This window comes from Gigantopelta aegis, chromosome 1, assembly GCF_016097555.1.
Source record: "Gigantopelta aegis isolate Gae_Host chromosome 1, Gae_host_genome, whole genome shotgun sequence".
NCBI lineage: Eukaryota > Metazoa > Mollusca > Gastropoda > Neomphalida > Peltospiridae > Gigantopelta > Gigantopelta aegis.
In genome coordinates this window covers 43,521,617-43,544,572 of record NC_054699.1, presented here as the reverse complement: position 1 = coordinate 43,544,572, position 22,956 = coordinate 43,521,617, and the positions used below count along the sequence as shown (strand labels likewise).

At 36.7% G+C, this 22,956-nt stretch overlaps 1 protein-coding gene across 2 annotated transcripts in view; it reads left to right on the top strand.

Annotated features, from left to right (window-relative positions):
* The first annotated feature begins 24 nt into the window (after positions 1 to 24).
* Positions 25 to 22,956, top strand: part of LOC121375378 (protein ECT2-like) — a 98,162-nt gene continuing 75,230 nt past the window's right edge. For both annotated transcript variants that reach the window (XM_041502804.1, XM_041502811.1), the window contains exons 1-6: positions 25 to 92; positions 14,291 to 14,364; positions 15,509 to 15,688; positions 16,895 to 16,984; positions 18,932 to 19,039; positions 21,383 to 21,484. In XM_041502804.1, the coding sequence (XP_041358738.1) occupies positions 53 to 92; positions 14,291 to 14,364; positions 15,509 to 15,688; positions 16,895 to 16,984; positions 18,932 to 19,039; positions 21,383 to 21,484 (594 nt within the window). In that variant the 5' untranslated portion in view covers positions 25 to 52. The remainder of the gene's footprint in view (positions 93 to 14,290; positions 14,365 to 15,508; positions 15,689 to 16,894; positions 16,985 to 18,931; positions 19,040 to 21,382; positions 21,485 to 22,956) is intronic.

Genomic DNA, 22,956 nt, shown 5'->3' with positions numbered 1-22,956 from the left:
TCTTTTATAGGCTCACCGCGAAATTCAAAGTAAAGGTCCATATATCAAAACAATGGCGGAAGATTGCATACTCGAAGTTGTTAAAGAGGATGGTAAGTCAAGGATCGGTCTTTGAAGCATATCGTTGTAAAACCGAACCAAAGCTAAACGTAAACATGCAGATAAACTTCTGAGATACGATTTTATTTTCAATTTTGCTGATCAATACCAAAAACCGGTTGCTCACTTGAAAGTTGCTGGTTAATTTATACCAGTTGTTTCCGAGTTCGTTATACTTATAGCGTCATTGATTTGGTTCCTTCTTAGTCCGATATATCTGCCTTAAAGTTTGACAGCAGGTATATTCCACAGAAGTAAGGCGATCTCGCCACCGGCGTATCTCGCTCGGGTGATTTCGCCACGGGCGAGATAGCCGAAAATTCCATTCAATGTTGGCCAAAAAAAAGTTTGTTTTGTTTAACGACACCACTAGATCACATTGATTTATTGGATGTCAAACATTTGCTAATTTGTACATAATCTTGCAGAGGAAACCCAGTTTTCCATTTCTACCAAGGGATCTTTTATATGCACCATCCCAGACAGGATAGCACATACCACAACCTTTGATATATCATTTGTAGTGCACTGGGTGGAACGAGAAATAGCACAATGGGTCCACCAATGGAGATTGATCACAAACCGACTGTACATCAAGCGAGCACTTTACCACTGGGCTACGTCCTGACCACAGTGTAGGGCGAAGTCACCATACATTATACATTGTATGCAACTATTTGCGATTGTGGATGTTTAAAATGTGAAGTAGAGTAGGTTTAACCAAGAAACAGAACGACTTAATGATAACAAGTACATTAAATTATTTTAGTAATATAAATATACAACTTATGTAGGCCTATATTATATATATATATATATATATATATATATCTATATATATATATATATATATATATATACAGCAATTTTGCCCAATAGTACATGGGATTCACAGCTATCTCGCTCAGCCAAGAATGGCAATTTCACCCAGTTTCAACCGGAATACGTTTAACCATCAATAATGGAAATTTTGCCCAGCTTTAAACAACTGGCCGAAAATAGAAACTATAGACATCAGGTCTCGTTTGATATATTTATTAGCTTGCTATGTACATTAATATCGGCTGATGTAGTAAGGAAAACACTGAACACAGAAGAAAATTGTGTCGGCGACCTCACCCAAGCTTGGCGGAATAAACCAAAATAAAAACCAACAACAGAAAACAAAAAAACATGCACTGAATGATAATAAACAATTGAAACATCCTCAATTCCATGTATAAAGTATGGCGACTTTGCCCAACACTAAATGGAATTTTCAGCTATCTCGCCTGTGACGAAATCACCCGGGCGAGATAGACCAATCATGAGATCGCCACACTTCTTCCACAATGTTCCTTCGAATCATAGTACTGAAAACACTGAAGTAATTTTAGATGAATTTTTATAAAAAAAAGCATTAAAAGGGATTATAGATTGTCACAGATTTACAGGACCGTAATTCTTGAAATATGGATTATAATAAAAAAAATTACATTCATCTGGTATTCAAACCTACTATTGTATCACCCAAAACATTTAATTGAACCATGATGAAAATCCATTACAACCCTCTCAGCAGTTTCCATTTTTGAATCTCGGAAATATCCCATGATATTGTTATCAAGTCCTCTGTCGTTTGAGAGATAGACAGACATTTGGACAAATGTGATCTCTCTGGGGCCCACTCATAAAGCACTGATATATCAAAGGAAGTGGTATGTGCTCTCCTGTCTGTGGGATGGTGCATATAAAAGACATCCACGAGTACAGGCTGTATTGTCGTACTAGACACCAGTGGTTGCAAAATAAGGCGTCGCATGCAACGTTTACTACCCTCATTTCCGACGTCTATTTTCGCCACAGTTGCTCAGACTCCAGTTCATATTTTCTTGGTTCTTTCTTGTCTGAATGTATAGCTCGGCTTCTATGGGTTAATTTCTTCAGGAAAACTTTGAGTTTCCCACGAATACAGCATTCCATTACTGCTCATTGCCTTTGTTTTTAAAATATATTTTGTTTTGATACATGAGCACACTAGACCCAGTGATTTTCCGCGATCGCGGAAAATGGACGGAATTCCCATTGTGAAACGGAATTTACATTGGGAAACGGAATTGCCATTTTCCGCAAAGTTAAAAAAATTAATGCTATTGCACTATTCCCACACGCTGTAAAACTGACGATTGACCCGTGCGCAGTACTATTGGCAAACGCTAGACTGGATTATGCGCTTCACGGTAAACCAAATGGTCACATTGGGAACCAATCAAATACTTCACGAATGTTAGCGAAACACTTGGGGCTGGTTTACTGCTTAGTCTGTTGCGCCTGCGCAGATGGGACAGGTTTTTTTCCCAGGAGTAAGTTTAGCCAGCGGTTTGTCGCTAACGCTTGTCTTGGAAGACAGATTTTTACGCTACACATTAAACCGAATGACCATTTCGGGAACCACCAGTCAAAATATGTTTGCAAACGTTTAGCAAAAAACGGCTGGCTGAACGTTGCAATGTTAAATTATTTCTGCTGTGTCGTGCGCATACTTCAATTTGCAGACAGCGTTAGACTCAAAGAGATGATAAAATAAATGTTTACGTTTTGTAAACCCTAAGCCCCGTTGAATAAAGCAGTGCACTTAATTGTTGGACAATCATGCATTATGTAGTTATTATCATTGTAGCCTTTGCGCCTGATGTGATTTATCGCTACTAATATGTAGGCTTATTTTGATTTCATGACAAATAGCGACGCATGTCGACGCCATTCAGTTTTTCGGACTCTTTAATTTGTCACAACTTGTGTTAGTTCAATTGTTAATTACATATTGTAGTCAGAAACGGAAATGAAACAGAATTTACAAAAACATGAAACGGGAAATAGCTTTTTTTTTAAAACGGAAAACCACGGAGTCATACTTGTTCTATTCTTGGGCCAACAATTTCACCAACTATATGCATTACAAGTGGACTACATTGCACACTTCTGTGGTAACAGACTCCGGTCCATAGAGCCCCACCCCTCCCTCCCCACGTGCCCCCATTACTGAGTGTGTGTAGCTCTCGATAAACCCCCAACTCCTACTCTGTCAGTTCCAACGCCTACTAGTACTTCGTTTTGCAACTGCTGGACACCCAAAAATTTCTTTCTCGCAGAAACAGCAAGAGATTTTATCAACATGAAAATAAGATTTAAAGTAATTAAACATGTTATTTCGTTTAGATATTATTTGCTACAGTAAGTGCTGTCTGTCACCTGAAAACCATGCATTGTGAACAAAAAGTTGATTGAGAACAAAGTATGAGTTGTGAGAAAGCAGCATATCGTAACTGATATATGCGACCTGACCAATTGTTCTCTACTTATTCCGAGGGCTGTATATCCAAACTGAAAAAAGATATACTAGTTTCGGTGTTTATGTACCTCTAGGTAGACAATGTACAACTAACCATGAATATCCCAGTACATGTTTAGCCTAACTATTTGGGATTGTCACTGATTAAAATCTTTGTTTCTAAAATAAATAAACGTACATGTATCAGGATTGAAAATTAACATGAAAACCATGGTCGCTAGCAGGGCCAGTTGAAGAAAAATCTTACTGGCCCTTCTCACATTCAACTAGCCCTCCAATTTAACTGCACACCGAAAATCAACACCAGAATTGTCTTTGTTGAATAACAACCATGCTTAATAATAACCAGGTATATAGTCCGTTTCCATCAAAAGGAAAATGAATTGGCATGTAACATCGTAATGAATAAAGTTAAAATTCGTATTAAAAACATATTTTTTACGTTTTAAACCCATACCAACCCAAATAACATTTTTGAAAAAAAATCCATTATATATATATATATATAAAATATTCTTTACAAACTACCATTAAATGATACAGATTAATGCAAGAGGGATGAACTCTCCAGTAAAGGATTTCCTCGGGAGTGGCTGTCCTATAGACAAGGCACTAGATAAAGATTGATGGATCATCCACTATTTTGCCAAATACCCATTCGACTGCATTGTGCAGAGATACGGCCCTGATCTCGTATTATGGTTTTGTCTTTCAGATTACATTGGACGTTCCATCAATTGCCTTAAAGGGACATACCCTAGTTTTTAAACACTAACGCATATTTTTGACTATTATAGCCGTTTTTGGTAATTTATACCATACTTTACTTAGATTTTATTGTTTAGATTATCAATTTCTGTACATTCGAAGTGTTTTTGGTCATCCTGGTGTTTTTAATATCACAAAATGTATTTCTCATATTTTTAAAAACGCAAGTGCGTCTGAGAAGTAACAGTTATGGAGTCGAGTTTTAGTGTATTATTAGTGGGTATTTCACTATTTGAAAGTCACAGACTCATGTTTCTCTCAATTGTAACTTTATCCAAACGTGTTACAGGTTTGTAGATTAACTAAACTTAGTGTTAATTTTCACGGGTTGAAACTAGGGTCTGTCCCTTTAAAGCCTGTATCAGAAAAAAATTAACCTATGCAGTTTTATATAAATTTTATTTTATTATTATTTACACTAATTTTAAAAATTATTTCAGATGGTATGGGCTTACAATTTAATAAATTAATATGTTTTTATATGAATTTTATATTTACATGCCAATTCATTGAATTTTGGAATAATCCTTGTAGTAATGGAAAAGTTCATTGTTAGTGTGAGTTAAAACTACAAGATAATTTTTTATTTTGTCCCAGAATAAAATACTAGTAAGCTAATTAAATAGGATTAATTTGCACCATAACATTTAATAATATCAAAAAGTAGGTCTACTAGATAATTATGGCGTATTTAGTCCGTTTCAGTAACCCGACGACTTTAAAAAAAACCTTCAAATGTCTGCAATATGTTTTTGATCTATATTTGTTTACAGCTATATTTGTTTACAGCCCCAGACCAAAATCGTAGAAGCAAAAACTGAGTGTGGTCAGTCCGGCGCTGTAAAAATATAGAACATGTTCTATAATATCGTCATCTGCCAGATCTGTTATTCGTGCCAGTAGAGACGCGGTGTTTTTTGTCACATTGGTTATTCGATTCAGTTTCTTTTTTAACTGGCAGTACCTAAAGACTCTAAAATCAATGGTCGCCCAACAGACCACCTTTGTAAAATACTTAGTCGCCCTTAGCCAATAAATGTCACCACAGGCGACTGGGCGACTGCTAATTTTCAACCCTGATGTATGTAAGCTTATCATTCAATGCATGTTTTTTCAAAATTATCATTTTAATAATTTGTTTCTGTTTATTCTTCACTTTGCTGAGGTCGGCTTTAAAAAACCCCTTGTCACAGCATTGTTGTATGTATTAGATTGTTAATTTGTTTATATTTAAAGCCTCTGATCCTAGGTTTTAGACAGTGTGAAATATTTTTAGCTATTATGACTATTACAGCTTTTTACCATTAACTTACTCTTGAGTTACAACTTTTTCACTTAAAAAATTAAATTACCAGTTTTGGCAAATCCATTGTTTCTGGGCCCTGCTTATATAACTTTCAGAGTCTGGACTCAATCTGAAATGACGTCACACGCATGCTATTTGTATGGCGTTGTCATGGTGATAACGTCTCAGATTCTATTAGTTTCAAGTTTAGAGTAAACGTTTTGTAAGCCAGACCTTGTCATTCTGGTGTTTGTAATTGTAGCTAAAAATACTTTTTATATTTGTGAAACAAAAAGGTATGTAGCTCTAGGGTTACTATCTTTCAAAATTCATTTGTACATAAATATTATAGTCAGTATTTCTTGTTATCATGATTTCAATTAATAGTTATTAATAATTAATTATCTCAAGTGATCTAGAAATACATACATTTCTCATCCTTTCTTAGTGTGAAGAATTAAAGCTGATAGTTTGGTTTTCTTTATTTCTTTTGTTTTTTCATTCTTTCTTTGTTTTGCATGTTTTAGTTTTTGTTTTGGTGTCTTTTTCAGTTTATAGAAAAGTTGGAAATAGGTGTATTGTGAAATCCCATTGTGAAATTATTCGGCACATGCAACAAATGAACCATGGTAGGTGGTTACATTAAGGCTTGGCGAATGTGTCCTTGAACGCTTTATGTAATAAATGGCCTTTCCTTATCAGATCAAATAGTAATATTATATTCATTATTCATAGCAACCAGGCACAGTGCTCACAGGCCCCAGGTCTAGACTCATAGCTTTGAAATAGCCTCAACCATACAAAATACATGTAGCATGTAATGAAAATATGGAGACTGTTGGTCTTGTCTGGAGTAAAAAGGTTTGATATTTATACGGACAAGTCCACAAATGTAACCCATTTCCTTTTGTTTATTTGCTTAAAAAGTCAGCTCCTTATAAAAGTGCATCCTAAGATTTAAATTTAATGCATGAGCAAACAATGTGTTGCACATAATGCCATTATGGGTGTACAATTGAAGGGATCATTGATTGAATGATTGTCACCATTTTCAGAGGCCTGGAAACCAAGACACCTTTGTGTCAGTGTGTTATTATAGTGATAGTATATACTATAAGTACAGGATTTGAGCCCGGCAAGAAATACAAAGTTTATAAATGTGTAGCTAAATTTTATAGGTTGCTAAGTGTAGCCCAGTGGTAAAGTGCTCACTTGATGCATGGTCGGTTTGGGATCGATTCCTGTCGGTGGGCTCATTGGGTTATTTCTTGTTCCATCCATTGCAAATGAACTGGTATATTAATGGCCGTTGTATGTGCTATCCTGTCCGTGAGATGATGCATATATAAAAGATCCTTTGCTACTAATGGAAAAATGTAGTGGGTTTCCTCACGATGTCTCAGTGTTCTAGCTAGCAATAAATAGAGGGGCACTGCGCCCTGCCCCCGTTTTGTGCTGCCCTGATTGTCGCCGCCCTTCCCTAATTCATTGTCAAATAAAAATATAAAATCTTGCTTTCCTCTCAGTGTGTACAGTGTTGTTACGAGTCTGAATTCCCAACTAAAAAATGTTTGACAATACATTGTTTGGCCACAGTTGTGAAGCCGACAGCAATAACGTGGTATGTTTTTTCTTTTCACTGCCCTTCCCTAATTTATTATCAAATAAAAATATAAAATCTTGCTTTCCTCTCAAAGCGTGTACAGTGTTGTTATGAGTCTGAATTCCCAACTAAAAAAACTTTTGACAATACATTGTTTGGCCACAGTTGCGAAAGACGACAGCAATAACGTGGTATGTTTTTTCTTTTCTATTGTTAGTCGATATGACTGCAGACGAGTGGACAGGCAGTCTTACAAAGCTTGAATGCGAAGTAATCCTCACACCGTCAGGCACGTAACCACACACCACCTAGCAAACACCTAGTTGAAAGTAGACTATCATGATAAACTTCGACAGAACGTCAAATGCAAAATTTATTTTGATAAGTAAATTTTTGAAAGTAAATTTTGCCTTTGCAAATACCCAGACCAAGATACATATAGTTTTAACTGATGTCAGTAGTCCTTATCAATAACACATTGATTGCATCTTTATAATATGGCACAGAGTTAACTAGCAACACTGGTTATTTGGTCTATGTAGGCATAACTGTGTTTTATTAAAAGCATGTCTTCAAAAGCTATTTAATGAAATCTATCTAGAGACTAGACCGTGACATTGAATAATAGCCGTTTTTAAATGCAGTGAGCAACTTGTTACAAATATGTCCTTATGTCAGTTTTTTTAATTTGTTTGTTCTTTTATTTCTTTTTTTCTTTTTATTTATTTCCAATCATTCTCTTTTTTTCATTTATTTCATTTCATTTATTTAAAATTACATTTGGGCATGATATTAAATGGTATAAATACTATATATAATAGAAAAAGAATAGGATTTTTTAGGTAATCCAACCTTTTGTAAAACATTTTAAAAGTTAAAGTTTGGTTTTATTTAACGACACCACTAGAGCATATTGATTTATTAATAATCGGCTATTGGATGTCAAACATTTGGTAATTTTGAAAGTTAGTCTTAGAGAAAAACCCACTACTTTTTTCCATTAGTAGCAAGGGATCGTTTATGTACTCCATCCCACAGGCAGGATAGCACATACCACGGCACATACCAGTCGTGATGCACTGGCTGGAACGAGATTTTTTTTAATAGTGTCTATATTTAGTACATTAGTACAATATTATAATATTGCATACGGCGATGAATGTACTGTTTCATCAAACATCCAAATTTAAGAATAATAAATTTAGGTTTAGAAATTGATTGTCCCCATCCCCCAAAAAACGTTTTGTAAATTAAAACCAGCATATATATTTCTACATATATGATCATATTTATGAATGTAAAAAATTCGATCATATCCAGCACTTGCCTCAAAAATAAGATTTTCGCGCCCTGCCCCGTCAAAATCCTAGCTAGAACACTGTGACTATATGTCAGAATTACCAAATGTTTAACATCCAAAAGCCGATGAGAAATAAATCAATGTCCGTGCTGCCACTCTATACTTTTTAAAAAGTATTATGTACTTTTTTTCTCGGAAATACTACTTTTTATACTTTTTTAAATACTTTTTTCTCATGAAAATATTTTTTTATACTTTTTTCTGCAAAAAATAAGTTAGGAAATCCAATTTCAAATTTGACCATCATAAGATTTGTGCTTTGCTAGTCTTTTTTTTTTTTTTAAGAGTGGTTTGTTCTTTGTAGAGCCAGGTAGCCCTACTCCCATGGCTAGTGATATTCATTGTTGGGCTAGTAAATAACTACTACTGCCATGCCCGACAGCTAGTGAAAAAGATTTGTCAAATGTTGCAGTTAAATCTATTTTGTAAATATTAATATCCTTCCCCCACCCCCAAACGTTAGTGTTTTCAAGCTCGATCTCCCTCTTTAAGTGACATCTGATCATTACAATAACTATTATTTAATAAAATTGTATTAACTTGAAGTAAAGTAGGGCTAGTGAAATTTTAATTGTGGCTAGTAAATTTTTTAAATCACTGGTCCCATGGCTAATGGATTTTATACAAATTCTAGAAGCCCTGATAGAGCTCAGGGCCCATATTTTCGAAGCCATCTTAGCCCTACGAAATCGTAAAACCATCGTAGGGTGTGATGTCACTACAGCACACGCCATAGTGACGTCATAGCTTACGATGATTTGACGATTTCGTAGGCTAAGATGGCTTCGAAAATAGGGGCCCTGGTCCTGTTGCTCTGAGTGACCGAGTGACAGGGTACTGAAATATACAGAACAGAGTGTTCCAAGACTAGCTCTGCCATTCGCCAAAATTTTACAAATTGTGAAAACAATGGGCGAATTTTATTTCAATTTGGTGAACAATTGAAAATTACAGTAATTATATTTTGTTGGAAAATAAAGTGGGTTTTTGTCATTTTGTGAAGTTTTAATGGATAATTTGGTGAAATTTTCTACTTGCCCAGAGCTAGCCCTGTGTTTAACAATAAAAAATCCTCACAACATGGTATACACCATTCCTTGAGGTTGGTCATAAGCAGCAAACATTAGTAGGACAAAGGTAGTGAATGTCATATGGTTACCCATTGGGGTAAGTTGATGAAAAATATACTTTTTTTTAGGCGATTTTGATACTTTGTTTTGCAAAGATTCCCTTTTTTTTTTTGAAAATGCAGAGTGGCAGCACTGCAATGTTTTCTAGTACATGTCATTAAAGGAATGCTTGTACATGTAGACTGGTATGCATATTCAACAATATACAATGTACATTATTGCTCAATATCAACAAGTATATTGTTATATTTAATTAATAAAACGGTTACATGTGACAGCTATTATTATAACGGACACAGCCATTTTGTTCCATCGCAGTGAATACACACTCTGACGAGCGGTGGTTACGTCACGCTTAACCCTACTGTACTGCTTAAATTGTATGTATCTGTGTGGTTATACCGTCATGTGTTTGGTTTTGTGTATCTTTGTGTAAATAACCCAAGCCTGTCACCCTTGTGTACACACATATAGTCTTTCGGCACAGTTTTACCACTTGGCATGTTTGCATGTTCATAATTTATTGTTAAAATCAAAAGATTATAATGCATACATGTGGAAGTAAATGAGTATTTAACATGTACATGAAGTTGGCTAAATTTGGCTACACGTGTGTGTGTATATATATATATATATATACACGTATATATATATTTTTTTTTCATCCCTAGCCATGCAAGACAGGTGTATTCCATGACAACCCATGGATGTGGAATAAATCGGTCTTGCATGACCACGTGACTTCTGTTGTTTGAGCTGATATTAACATTGTGTGACGTCACGTAAACGGCAAAATAATGCAAGAAATGCTTTTTATATTTCATAAAAACAAGGAAACATGCTGTCATAATGAAATTATACTATCATTTTTGGTTTATACTTTAAGTATAAACCAATCATTTCAATAGTTATGATTATTTTATTGTAAGATAAAAAATTAAAAATGTAGGTTTTTCACGTTTTTCCAAAATGCTTGTTTTTCATCTACTGGATGGGAGAAAAATAATCCTCCATTATGTATCCATGTGGGACAGGGCTATTCCACCCTCGGGTACATAATATGACGACGCTTGCTGAGTCCCAGACAACAAATTATGTACCCTTGGGTGGAATAGCCATGTCCCACATGGACACATATGAAGGATTCTTTTAACATATATATGTCTGTTAATGATAAAAATGCACATCAAAATGATAAAATTAATTTGCAATTGCTTTTGTAGTAGCATTCTGATTGGTGAGTTTGTTTTGTTTAACGACACCACTAGATCACATTGATTTATTAATCATCGGCTATTGGATGTCAAACATTTGGTAATTTTGACATATAGTCTTAGAGAGGAAACCCGCTACATTTTTCCTAATGCAGCAAGGGATCTTTTATATGCACCATCCCACAGACAGGACAGCACATACCACAGCCTTTGATATACCAGTCGTGGTACACTGGCAGGAATGAGAAATAGCCCAATGGGCCCACGGACGTGGTCCGAGTGGTGAGATGCAATTTGTGAGAGCTGACATTGATAAATTAACATTGTAACATTTGCTGCTCCCTTGTCCATAGATGAGAACATCAGGTGACAGATAACTGGCGGGTCAGATCTAACTCGGCTGGTAGAGCTGCTCTCACCTGAGGTGAATGGACCAAACGATCACATTAGTGGACCCATTATCTGATTAGGTTCACACTTTCACTCGCCTCCAGTTGGGCATCTTCGTAAATCAAGGCTAATATTCGTTCCTCGTATTCAGCCTTGATACATGTAGTCAAGATTACTGATATCCACTACTAGCGCCCTCTATTGGAAGAAAATTTGTAACACCGATTATGTCCCTTACACGATGACATCGCTGACCAATCACAGCATCGGTAACATGTGACAAACTTGAAAGCCATATCAGTGTTCGCCAACATGGAGTTTACATAACAAGGGAATCTATAAGGAGCGTTGTGATTCGTTGCAATCAGATCTCATCGCATCCAATGAAATTTAAGCATTTTGTGGCACGATTTTTTGACGACATGTATCAAGGCTGAATACGAGGAACGAATATTAGCCTTGATTTATGAAGATGCCAGTTGGTGTGCGGGTGGGTTGGGGTGCGGGGGTTGGGGTGCGGGAGGGTTGGGGTGCGGGTGGGTTGGGGTGCAGGAGGGGAAAGTGAATTAATGTTTGTTTCACTAAAACAGCAGGGCTTCTAGCATTTTTATAAAATCCACTAGCCAAGGGATCAGTGATTTTTAAAATTGACTAGCCACGATTAAAAATTCACTAGCCCTACTTTACTTTATTAAGTTACAATTTTTACTAAATAATAGTAATAATGGTTGCACTATACCAATTAATTTCCGGCTGGGTCGAAGTTCGAGGTGCACCGAACTTTTGATAGAGAAGTTAACACCACAAGTCCTGTGATTGGTTATAAATGTGAGTGTGTTGGTTGTAAAAAAAATTAGTTTCATCTGGGCTAAAAATGTATGCAATTTTATTTGATGTAGTACCACCGTGTCAAGTAGCCTTGTGCTTGGAACATGTATTGGGTACCTGTAAAAAAAAGTACTAAAATTTTGTGCGAAACTATGGGTGTTGCAGAAACATCTGGTTATACCGAAAATGAGCCATGAAAGGTACCATTTTCTGCAGTTAATACTTTGAGGTAGGGGTTGTAGTACTGATATTTATGGGTCACAGTTTGGTTGATATATTGCATATAGTGTTTCTAAACACAAACGTTAACATGGTCGCCTATGGGATTTGAATTGGTATAGTCCAACCTAATGAGCTATATGTCACCTAAAGGGGGCGATAACCCTAACATTGAGGGTTGGGATGTGGGCAGGATATTCATATTTACAAAACTGACTTAACTGCAACATTTGACTTCTTTTTTTACACTAGTCGTCGGACAAGGTAATAGTAGTTATTTACTAGCCCAACATTGAATATCACTAGCCATAATCTAGAAGCCCTGAAAACAGGCTGGAAACCTAGTCAAACACATATTCATGACAAGTTGACTTTCTTATATCACATCCATTGAGCTGATTGTTTTTGTTTTTTGTTTTTCTCGTTTTTCTCGTTCCAACCAGTGCACCACAACTGGACAAAGTCCATGGTATGATCTCTTGTTGCATTAGAAAAAATGTAGTAGGTTTCCTCTGATGATTACAAGTCAGAATTACCAAATGTTTGACATCCAATAGCCGATGATTAATTAATCAATGTGCTCCAAACTTTTTCTTATATCACCTGACATCGTTAAAAAAGGTTGTGGAAAAAGTGTAAAACAGAGGCTCAGTTTGTAAAGGATATTTTGCAGCATCAAATTGACTTTTCAGACTGAGCCTCTAATTACTAGTATCATTTTTTGTACTCACATGAGACATAAGCTATTTATGGGTCAAGTAACATTTAGTTTTTGTGTAATCAGTCATGACCATGATATCCTAAACTTAAAACACAAACAAAAAGTGGGTTTAAAATGCAAAAGGAGACATGTAAATTAGACGATTGTTCTCACAGTTTTCAGATGGCTGCACATTATCTTCATGTTGACACTGAGGTCACAACTTTAGCATAGATGTCACACATTATCTTCATGTTGACACTGAGGTTAAAACTTTAGCATAGATGTCACATATTATCTTCATGTTGACACTGAGGTTAAAACTTTAGCACTTATGTACACTCAATAAATGAATTCATGAATGTTTATCATGGTTAAATATTTCAAATATTGCATTTCTGGCTTTATATTATAGTAGTCCAGGGTGGTTATTAGTCCCATACCAGTCCAACTGAAGGAGACTATAGGTTTCATCTCCGTCTGGCTGTCTGTGTCCGTTTGTCTGTCCGTCCATCTGTCTATCCCACATAGTTTTCTGGATTTTTTTTTTTTTTTTTTTACAATGCCTCGAGATATTGAGCTGAAATTTTGTTTATAGCTTTATTATGTACTATTACAGATCAAGTTTAACTTTCATGGCGATTTACCCATATTGGACAGTTTTATGGCCCTTGAACTTAGGAGACACGAAAATTTGTTTTCTTGAATTTTTTTTGGTCAATTCCTCAACATATTTAACTGAATTTTTTTTTGTATAACTTTATTATGTTCTGTTATAACGTTTACTAATTTTTTATGTTTCCTGAATTTAGGAGGTGCGAAATTTTGTTGGGTCTGGTAGAGAACATGTATTACTTTAGCAGTACTCTCAGAATGCTTGTTAATGTATATGTAGGAGGCTGTAAGAGATATGTAGGAGGCTGTACATGGATGTATCTACTGAGTACAGTGACCGAGGCGTATTTATAACTCAAACAGGGCTCGAACATAATGATCGCACCGACAGCCTACTTACCGTAGGTCGGGAACATTACTGGTTAAAAATTCCTGCCATCGGTAAAGCTCCTCAACGGTGGCAAACTATATATATACCAGGGGCCTAATTCACTAAACTCTCGCAACTTTGCGATCTCGCAGTGCAATGCTAAAAGACTTGCAGAGAGAATACTTTGTTGTCTAGCAGGGCCTAAGAGACCTTTGTGAATTAGGCCCCAGGGCCCTGTTCCACGAAACAACCTTAGCCCTAAGATTACCTTAAGCGCATATCTACCCTATGCACTTAAGTTGATCTTAGGGCTAAGATCGCTTCGTGATTCACTATTTTTTTATGTTTAGTAAATTCTTTGTCCCTATATATTTTCAGATGACAAAGAGCTAAAGATCGTACTTGTTGGAAAAGAAACCCAGGATAATGAAGACCTCACTAGAGCTCTTACGGTACATCAGTTTAGGTTAAGCATGCAGTCTGGAGTATATAAAGTTGTAACATATAGGTGTTTAGACAGGATTATGACAGTTTTTTTCTTATTTTTTTTTTTCTTATACATAAAACCATTTCACATTATTTTTCACAACTTGTTTACAATTACCTGTATATATTATAGGTCACATTCACATACAGAATAATACAGTAAATAGCAGATGTGTTAATTGTACAAACATCTTTCAACTGATAAATGACCTGCCATTATTTGTTAGTATTAGTAGGAGCATTTCTGTTTCACCTGCTAGATCCAAAAATGGACTGCTTTTCGCTTTTTGCAGACTTTGTATTTTAAGCTCTGAAAAGGTACTAGAAAATGCCTTTTAATAATCATTATGGGGAGGGACGTAACCCAGTGGTAAAATGCTCGCTTGATGTGTGGTTGGTGTGGGATCGATCCCTGTTGGTGGGCCCATTGGGCTATTTCTCATTCCAGCCAGTGCACCACGACTAGTATATCCAGGGTTCGCACGCATCCTGGAAAACCCTGGAAAGTGCTTACATTTAATTTTCATCCTGGAAAGTGCTTAAAACTCCTGTAAAAATTAATTACCCCCCCCCCCCCCCCCCCCGAAACCTGGAAAGTTTTATTATTTTATATATATATATTTTTTCATTTAATAATAATTATTTGGAAAATATATTTATAAATAATCGCGTTTGACGTCTGGTTCAATCAACAGTAATTATAAGAGGTCGACTGTCATTGGTCAACTGTTAAAATATATACACAGTAAGAAGGCTTGGACATAAATAACTTGTGGTTGGTTGAATAAATTATGTAACTATCAGCAGTCTTGTTTCTGACGTTTGTAAGTTCTGTCAAAGATATTATCATAGGTCATAGTATGTGATATCCTGTCTGTGGGATAGTGCATATAAAAGATCCGTTGCTACTAATAGAAAAATGTAGCGGGTTTCCTCTCTAACACTATATATCAAAATTACCAAATGTTTGACATCCAATAGCCGGTGATTAATAAATCAATGTGCTGTAGTTTTCAAAAATCATTTAAAGACATTGCTAACAAAGTGTTTGACCTCTGTTGTACATATTTCATATTAGTGAAAACTGACATATTTCCTTTGTTTATGTAGACGCTCGAGGCAGACATTGTGAACTCGGAGACTGGGTTGGAACACGTTCAAGATGCCAGCGAGTTTGAGACGATGTTCATCCTCACCAGCTTCGAGGGGGACGTCTACCACAAACTGCATCGAGCGGAGGCGAGAATACTCGGGCCTGCCGCGGTCATCTCCTCCATCAGAAATAACGAGGTACTGTACACGACACCGCGGTAAAGTCGACTACCCACCATTTCTTAAGTCTGTAATTGTGTTAGACGGGTGGCAGAGGTGAGAATACTCGGGCCTGCCGCGGTTATCTCCTCCATCAGAAATAACGAGGTACTGTACACGACACCGCGGTAAAGTCGACTACCTACCGTTTCTTAAGTCTGTAATTGTGTTAGACGGGTGGCAGAGGCGAGAATACTCGGGCCTGCCGCGGTTATCTCCTCCATCAGAAATAACGAGGTACTGTACACGACACCGCGGTAAAGTCGACTACCCACCATTTCTTAAGTCTGTAAGTCTGGGTGGTGGAAACTAGCTTAATTGATAGAATGAATGAATGAATGTTTAACAACACCCTAGCATGAAAAATACATCGGCTACTGGGTGTCAAACTGAGGTAAGTGCAAAAATTAAGTGATGAACAACATCAATATAATCAATCGGTAAGAGAGCTCGCCTGAGGTGCTTTGGTCAAAGAATTAAATGTCTATAATAGACCCATACATGATATGATGGACATATACAACCATTATTACCGATTTTACTTATTCCGAATACTCATCACAACTGGTGCTCGATAATGAAGATTCATAATTTGGCACAGTTGCTGGTACTTCGTTTATAAACAGCATTTACATCATAAAATTAAGAGAAGCATGCATTTTTCTTCAGTAAAAGGTTCAATGTTGAGATTTTAAAAGTAAGTGCGTCCAACTAAACAGCGAGAAGTAGCGTATGAATATGTAAATAGGCTCTTGGGGAATCGCCCAAATTTCCGACACGTTCATGCTCGTTTTACTGCTGCAAATGGATTTGATTAGCCAATCAAATTTTGTGTTATATGCAGAGTGAATGTAGCTTAGATATCATGTTCTTTTACAAATCAAGTTTAATGTTTATGGAACTTTGTTTATTGTACAAGCAATTTCATGTGTTTAATTTAATAATTAACAGCTGTGGTATGTTCTTTCCTGCCTTTGGGAAGTGCATATGAAAGATCCCTTGTTACTAATTTTAAAAAAATGTAGCAATGTAGTACTTTTTCTCTGAAGACTATATGTCACAGTTACAAATGTTTGACATCCAGTAGGCGATTGGATTAACCAATGCCTTCTAGTGATGTCGTTAAAAAAATTTTTTTTTTAACTTATTGATAATTTATTTTATTATTGCTGTTTGACATTGCAGACTCTCCCGTTCACAAGCCGGCCTCTGTTCTGCACCGCCATGAAAGGACTTATTCTCTGTTTCACCGGCTTCAAAGTTCGGGATCAGTTGGTAAGTAGCTTGTCCTGCTCTCTCGTTTCACTTGCTTGATTAGGGCTAGCTCTCACACTCGCCAAATTCGCCAATCGCGAATTTTAGTATACTTTTGGTGAATAAATTTCATGTAATAATTGTTATTCTGTTAGAAAAATAACTGGGGTTGTTGCAAGTTTTGAAGTTCAAACAGATGATTTGGTGAACATCTCAGCTCACCCAGAGCGAGTCGTGTTGGTGATGCCTCTTTGTTCTATGATTGACAGTAGAGGGGGCTGGGTGCTCGTCTGATGCGCAGTCGGTCTGGGATCGATCCCCATCGGTGGGCCCATTGGGTTATTTCTCGTTCCAGCCAGTGCACCACGTCTGTTTTGTCTTTGATCTTTGGGAAAGTGTTTTAAATGATCCTTTGCTGCTTTTTGATAGGTGTACAGTTGGACGTAGCCCAGTTGTGAAGCTCTAGTCTGATGCGCAGTCGGTCTGGGATCGATCCCCATCGGTGGGCCCATTGGGTTATTTCTCGTTCCAGCCAGTGCACCACGTCTGTTTTGTCTTTGATCTTTGGGAAAGTGTGTTAAATGATCCTTTGCTGCTTTTTGATAGGTGTACAGTGGGACGTAGCCCAGTTGTGAAGCTCTAGTCTGATGCGCAGTCGGTCTGGGATCGATCCCCATCGGTGGGCCCATTGGGTTATTTCTCGTTCCAGCCAGTGCACCACATCTGTTTTGTCTTTGATCTTTGGGAAAGTGTGTTAAATGATCCTTTGCTGCTTTTTGATAGGTATACAGTGGGACGTAGCCCAGTTGTGAAGCTCTAGTCTGATGCGCAGTCGGTCTGGGATCGATCCCCATCGGTGGGCCCATTGGGTTATTTCTCGTTCCAGCCAGTGCACCACGTCTGTTTTGTCTTTGATCTTTGGGAAAGTGTATTAAATGATCCTTTGCTGCTTTTTGATAGGTATACAGTGGGACGTAGCCCAGTTGTGAAGCTCTAGTCTGATGCGCAGTCGGTCTGGGATCGATCCCCATCGGTGGGCCCATTGGGTTATTTCTCGTTCCAGCCAGTGCACCACGTCTGTTTTGTCTTTGATCTTTGGGAAAGTGTGTTAAATGATCCTTTGCTGCTTTTTGATAGGTGTACAGTGGGACATAGCCCAGTTGTGAAGCTCTAGTCTGATGTACGGTTGGTCTGGGATCGATCCCCATCGGTGGCACTAATGGGCTACTTCTTGTTCTAGCCACTGCAACCCAACTGGTATATCAAAGATTGTGGTATGTGTTGTCCTGTCTGTGGGTTGGTGCATGTAAAAGATCACTTGCTACTAATTGAGAAATGTAGCCGGTTTCCTTTTAAGTAAGACTACATGTCAGAATTACCAAATGTTTGACATCCAGTAGCCGATGATTAATAAATCAATGTGCTCTAGTGGTGTCGTTAAAGAAAACAAACTTTTAACTGACCTTTTTCCGTAGGTGTAACTTGTGTGGTGGCTGCAGGTTTCTTCTAGTTCTCTACTGACCTAGTGTTGAAATATCTGTATGTTAAACATCAAGTAGCCATAGTTTAGAACATGCTCTGGTGTTGCTAAGCATATAGGGTCGAATTTACAAAACCTCTTTTAGACTTACATGTGTGTAACTACATACATTTACTGTGGCCCATACTCTTTTCCTGTTGTTGCAGAGTTAATGCCCCATAAAGTTAATAATATCTCCCCCCCCACCCTGCTTCCGAAGGTGGAAAGTTGGTGCCAGTTTTAGTGTTTTGAATATTAAGTATTGTTTTTATATTTTTTAAATATTGTGTTGTTTTAATTGAAGAGGATGCACCTTCCAACTGGGTGTTGGGTAAAAAACTGTGCTGTCATACTGTAACCATTAATGGTTGTGGTATTGGTAGATATCGTCATTCCTTAATCTTAAAATACATGCTTAAACAAATATTGCTTTCATCTCGTTTTGCCAGTGTCACCTGGTAGATCTGGTCCACCACATGGGAGGCAGTGTGCGAAAAGACATCAACTCTAAAGTCACACACCTCATAGCCAACGCATCAGGAAGTCAGAAATACAAGGTAGGTTGGCTTTTCATGATCTCAATACCCTCCCCCACCCCACCCCCCACAGTGGCAGTGTGCGAAAAGACATCAACTCTAAAGTCACACACCTCGTAGCCAACGCATCAGGAAGTCAGAAATACAAGGTAGGTTGGGCTTTCATGATGTCCATGCCCTCCTCCTCAATCTTGTAGCATTAGAAATGATGCTGGGGTGTAACATTTGATATTGCACATTTGATATTTTATTTATACATAATCATCATAAAATTGTTCTGACTGTATTCTTCAGTATAGGGGAAAGGAAGAGATTGAAGTCTGACTGACTTACCCAATATTAAATATAAACATTACAAAAGAAAGACTAAACATGTTCAGGATACACAGACTTGAAAATGCCTTCAAGGTGATTTACATACACTCATGTCACCTTAGTCTGCGCGGCACAAAAGTCTGCGCACGTTAATGACGTTACATTATGTCTCGAAACAAGTGTCGGGGTATGTTTGTAAACAAACAAACAACGTTAATTTAATTCACAAAACCGTTGTTAAAACAACACATCTTGATTGTGAATATATGTATAAAACTGGTTGATAACACTTTTATTGAAAAAAACTGAATTAATGCACTAAAAGTATACATAATACTGTTGGCAGCCTCGATCAACGTGTTTTTCTATCACCTGTCAACACGTGTCTGTCAACATTGTAATGATCAACCTTCAACCTTGCATATCAACTTACATAAATTTACATAGAAGCTTCAATACATACCTTATTGTAATTTATGAATCCATAAATCAAATGAATGTCTTATTTAATCTGTTAACGTAAACATCCAAGCATACTTTGAATTTCCCTCCGAGTGACACAATGCAAAATGGCTGCACACAGACTTTGAAGATTGCACTGACAGCATGGCCTATTTTAGCTATAGTCTGTTTCAAAATTATCATTGATTGTCCTATATGTCTAACGAACACTATTTGTGCTCATTTACACAGTTAATAATAGAACATTTTTGTTGAATAATGATCAAATATTTTTACATTGTTTTTTTTTAATGTCATTTTGTGTTGTCCAAACTAAGGCGCATGGAACACCATTTATATTTATCTCATTTACACAATGTAAATGTTTCTGAAACAGACTATAACGGAAGTGTTTGTTATTTAGAACTTATATAAAGTCGGATCCATTGTTTGTTGCTGTTTTATGTAAACATTAGCGACAGAAGTGGTTGTTTTAATGTTTGCTGCGCAGACTTACGTGCCGTCATGCAGGCCAGTAAATGCAGGGGGGCCCCACTAAAAATGCGCTTATTACTTGAGTTTAAAAAACATTAAAATTAAAATAACTTTAGTTGTAATACGTTTATTGTTCCATTGTACTGTGGCAGTGAAATAAATATTTTTAAAGAAATATTTTAACTTTAAAATATAACACAAATGCTTAGGTGCGCACACTTAGGTGCCACCAGTGTACTTGAAAAATGCTTGAATTTTATACTTATGAAATATATAGTTAGAAAGTACTTGCATGTTGAAATTTCAAAAAGTCCAATAAATTTAACACATTTCTGTTTAAAGGTGTACTTTTTGTTAATTTTTCTTTAACATGGCTTCTAGAATTTTTTTAAAATCCACTAGCCGTGGAATCTAACTTAAAACATTTACTAGCCATGATTAAAAATTTGCTAGCATTGCTTTAAATTAATCACAATTTTACTAATAGTAATAATCAGATATGTCACCCAAAGAGGGAGATAGAGCTTAAAAACACTAACATTGAGGGTTGAGGTGGGATCAGGATATTTATATTTACAAAATAAACTTAACTGCAACATTTGACAAATGTTTTTTCGCTAACTGTCGGACATGGCAATAGTAGTTATTTACTAGCCCAACATTGAATATCATTAGCCATGGGAGTGGGGCTACCATAATCTAGAAGCCCTGTCTGGCATGGTGATAGTAGTTATTTACTAGCCCAACATTGAATATCACTAGCCATGGGAGTGGGGCTTCCATAATCTAGAAGCCCTGTCTGGCATGGCAATAGTAGTTATTTACTAGCCCAACATTGAATATCATTAGCCATGGGAGTGAGGCTACCATAATCTAGAAGCCCTGTCTGGCATGGTGATAGTAGTTATTTACTAGCCCAACATTGAATATCATTAGCCATGGGAGTGGGGCTACCATAATCTAGAAGCCCTGTTTAATTAAAGTTGGAATGGAAATTGCATATCCTCAACAACAACAAAAACGTTTTTAGTTTTTTTTAGTTAACATGTTAACATATTGATTAGCGACAAGTATATTAACAACTTTATTATTGTTACCTTTTTTGTGTTTCAGTTCGCTGTCAGTATGGGCACACCTATTATGAGTGAGGACTGGATCCACAGAATCTGGACTGAGCGAGATGACCTTGACATCAAGGCTGACAGCGAGAAAATGGTATGCATAGATCTGTCTTTATCTTGTCAGTTTATACACGGAAGCAACCCCTGCAGTTGCCCACGGCAATCGGCAATGCCGTGGAGATTGCTGTGGAGTTTTTAGTTCTCCATGGCACTCTTTTGCCTTGAATTATCTACAGGTTTTTCTTCAATGGCATGTTTTTTTTACCGTGGACATTTTGTTCATTGCAGAGGTTGCCGAAGGTGCCTTTTACAAACTTAATATTTTAGCGTTGTTCCAGAAATCGCAAGTATGTCTGACACCGGTTTTTGTTATTGTTTTTTTTTTTTTGGCTACATTAAGTTATTACTAGACAGCGTTCAAGATTAAAAATTTGGGGCAGTATCCCAGTTGGATACTAACATTTCAAAATCTGGTATCCCACCTGAGAATTTAGTATCTCACTTAAATGAAATTCATAAATAACATCGTAACAAACTTGGACGACACTGATATTTAACTTCACCGGTAAATGACAACTTTCATTGTTTCAGTAAAAAATTAAAACGCAGGATTAAAAAAAAACAAAAAAAAACATTATATGCTATCCCGGTGGGATACTGGGTTATTAAAATCTGGTATCCAAAATTAAATTCTGGTATCCCCGGGATATCGGGATACTGTTAATCTCGAACACTGCTAGATGTTGCATAGGAAAGTTTAAACAGGGTGTGGTGGCCTTGTAGTGGGATCCCCCCCATACAACAAGGCCTTGTATATTATATTAATACTTTTAAATATTTCAATACTGATGTACTGTAGGGGAGATTTAGAATGATCAGGAACTGTTAAAAAGGCCTTGTATATTATATTAATACTTTTAAATATTTCAATACTAATGTACTATAGGGGAGATTTAGAATGATCAGGAACTGTTAAAAAGGCCTTGTATATTATATTAATACTTTTAAATATTTCAATACTGATATACTATATTTAGATTAAAACGTCTCAGACCACCCCTATATAATCAGTTCTGAAATGTGTGCGCATGAATGTGCTTTATGTACAGGGATTTATCCAGACATTCTGTGGGTCCGAACATAGGTCCCTTCCCAAAAGAAAGTGGCAGTGAAAATTACCAATTTCTATACTAAAACTTCCCAGTATATATATATATATATATATATATATATATATATTTAATGATGTCTGTTGTAATAAATTAATTTAACAGTGGTGTACTGTGTCATTCAGTGGCCTGAAAACATCCCAAGTATGACCTATTTGCGTTCATTTTCCCAATCCCATCGAACATGGGACCCTGGTGAAAAATTGTAGATAAATCCCTGAAGCGTTTTCCTAGTTTGTTGTTGTGTGACTTGCAGTGTAGTACAATGCTACCTGACAGTCACAGTCACAGTCACAGTCACAGTCAAGTCAGTGAGTCGGGTCATCGGCTGACTCATCCAGTCTGCTGTTTTTGCTTCCTGTTGTCAGCATCAGTACACACATCAGCACAGGACGTT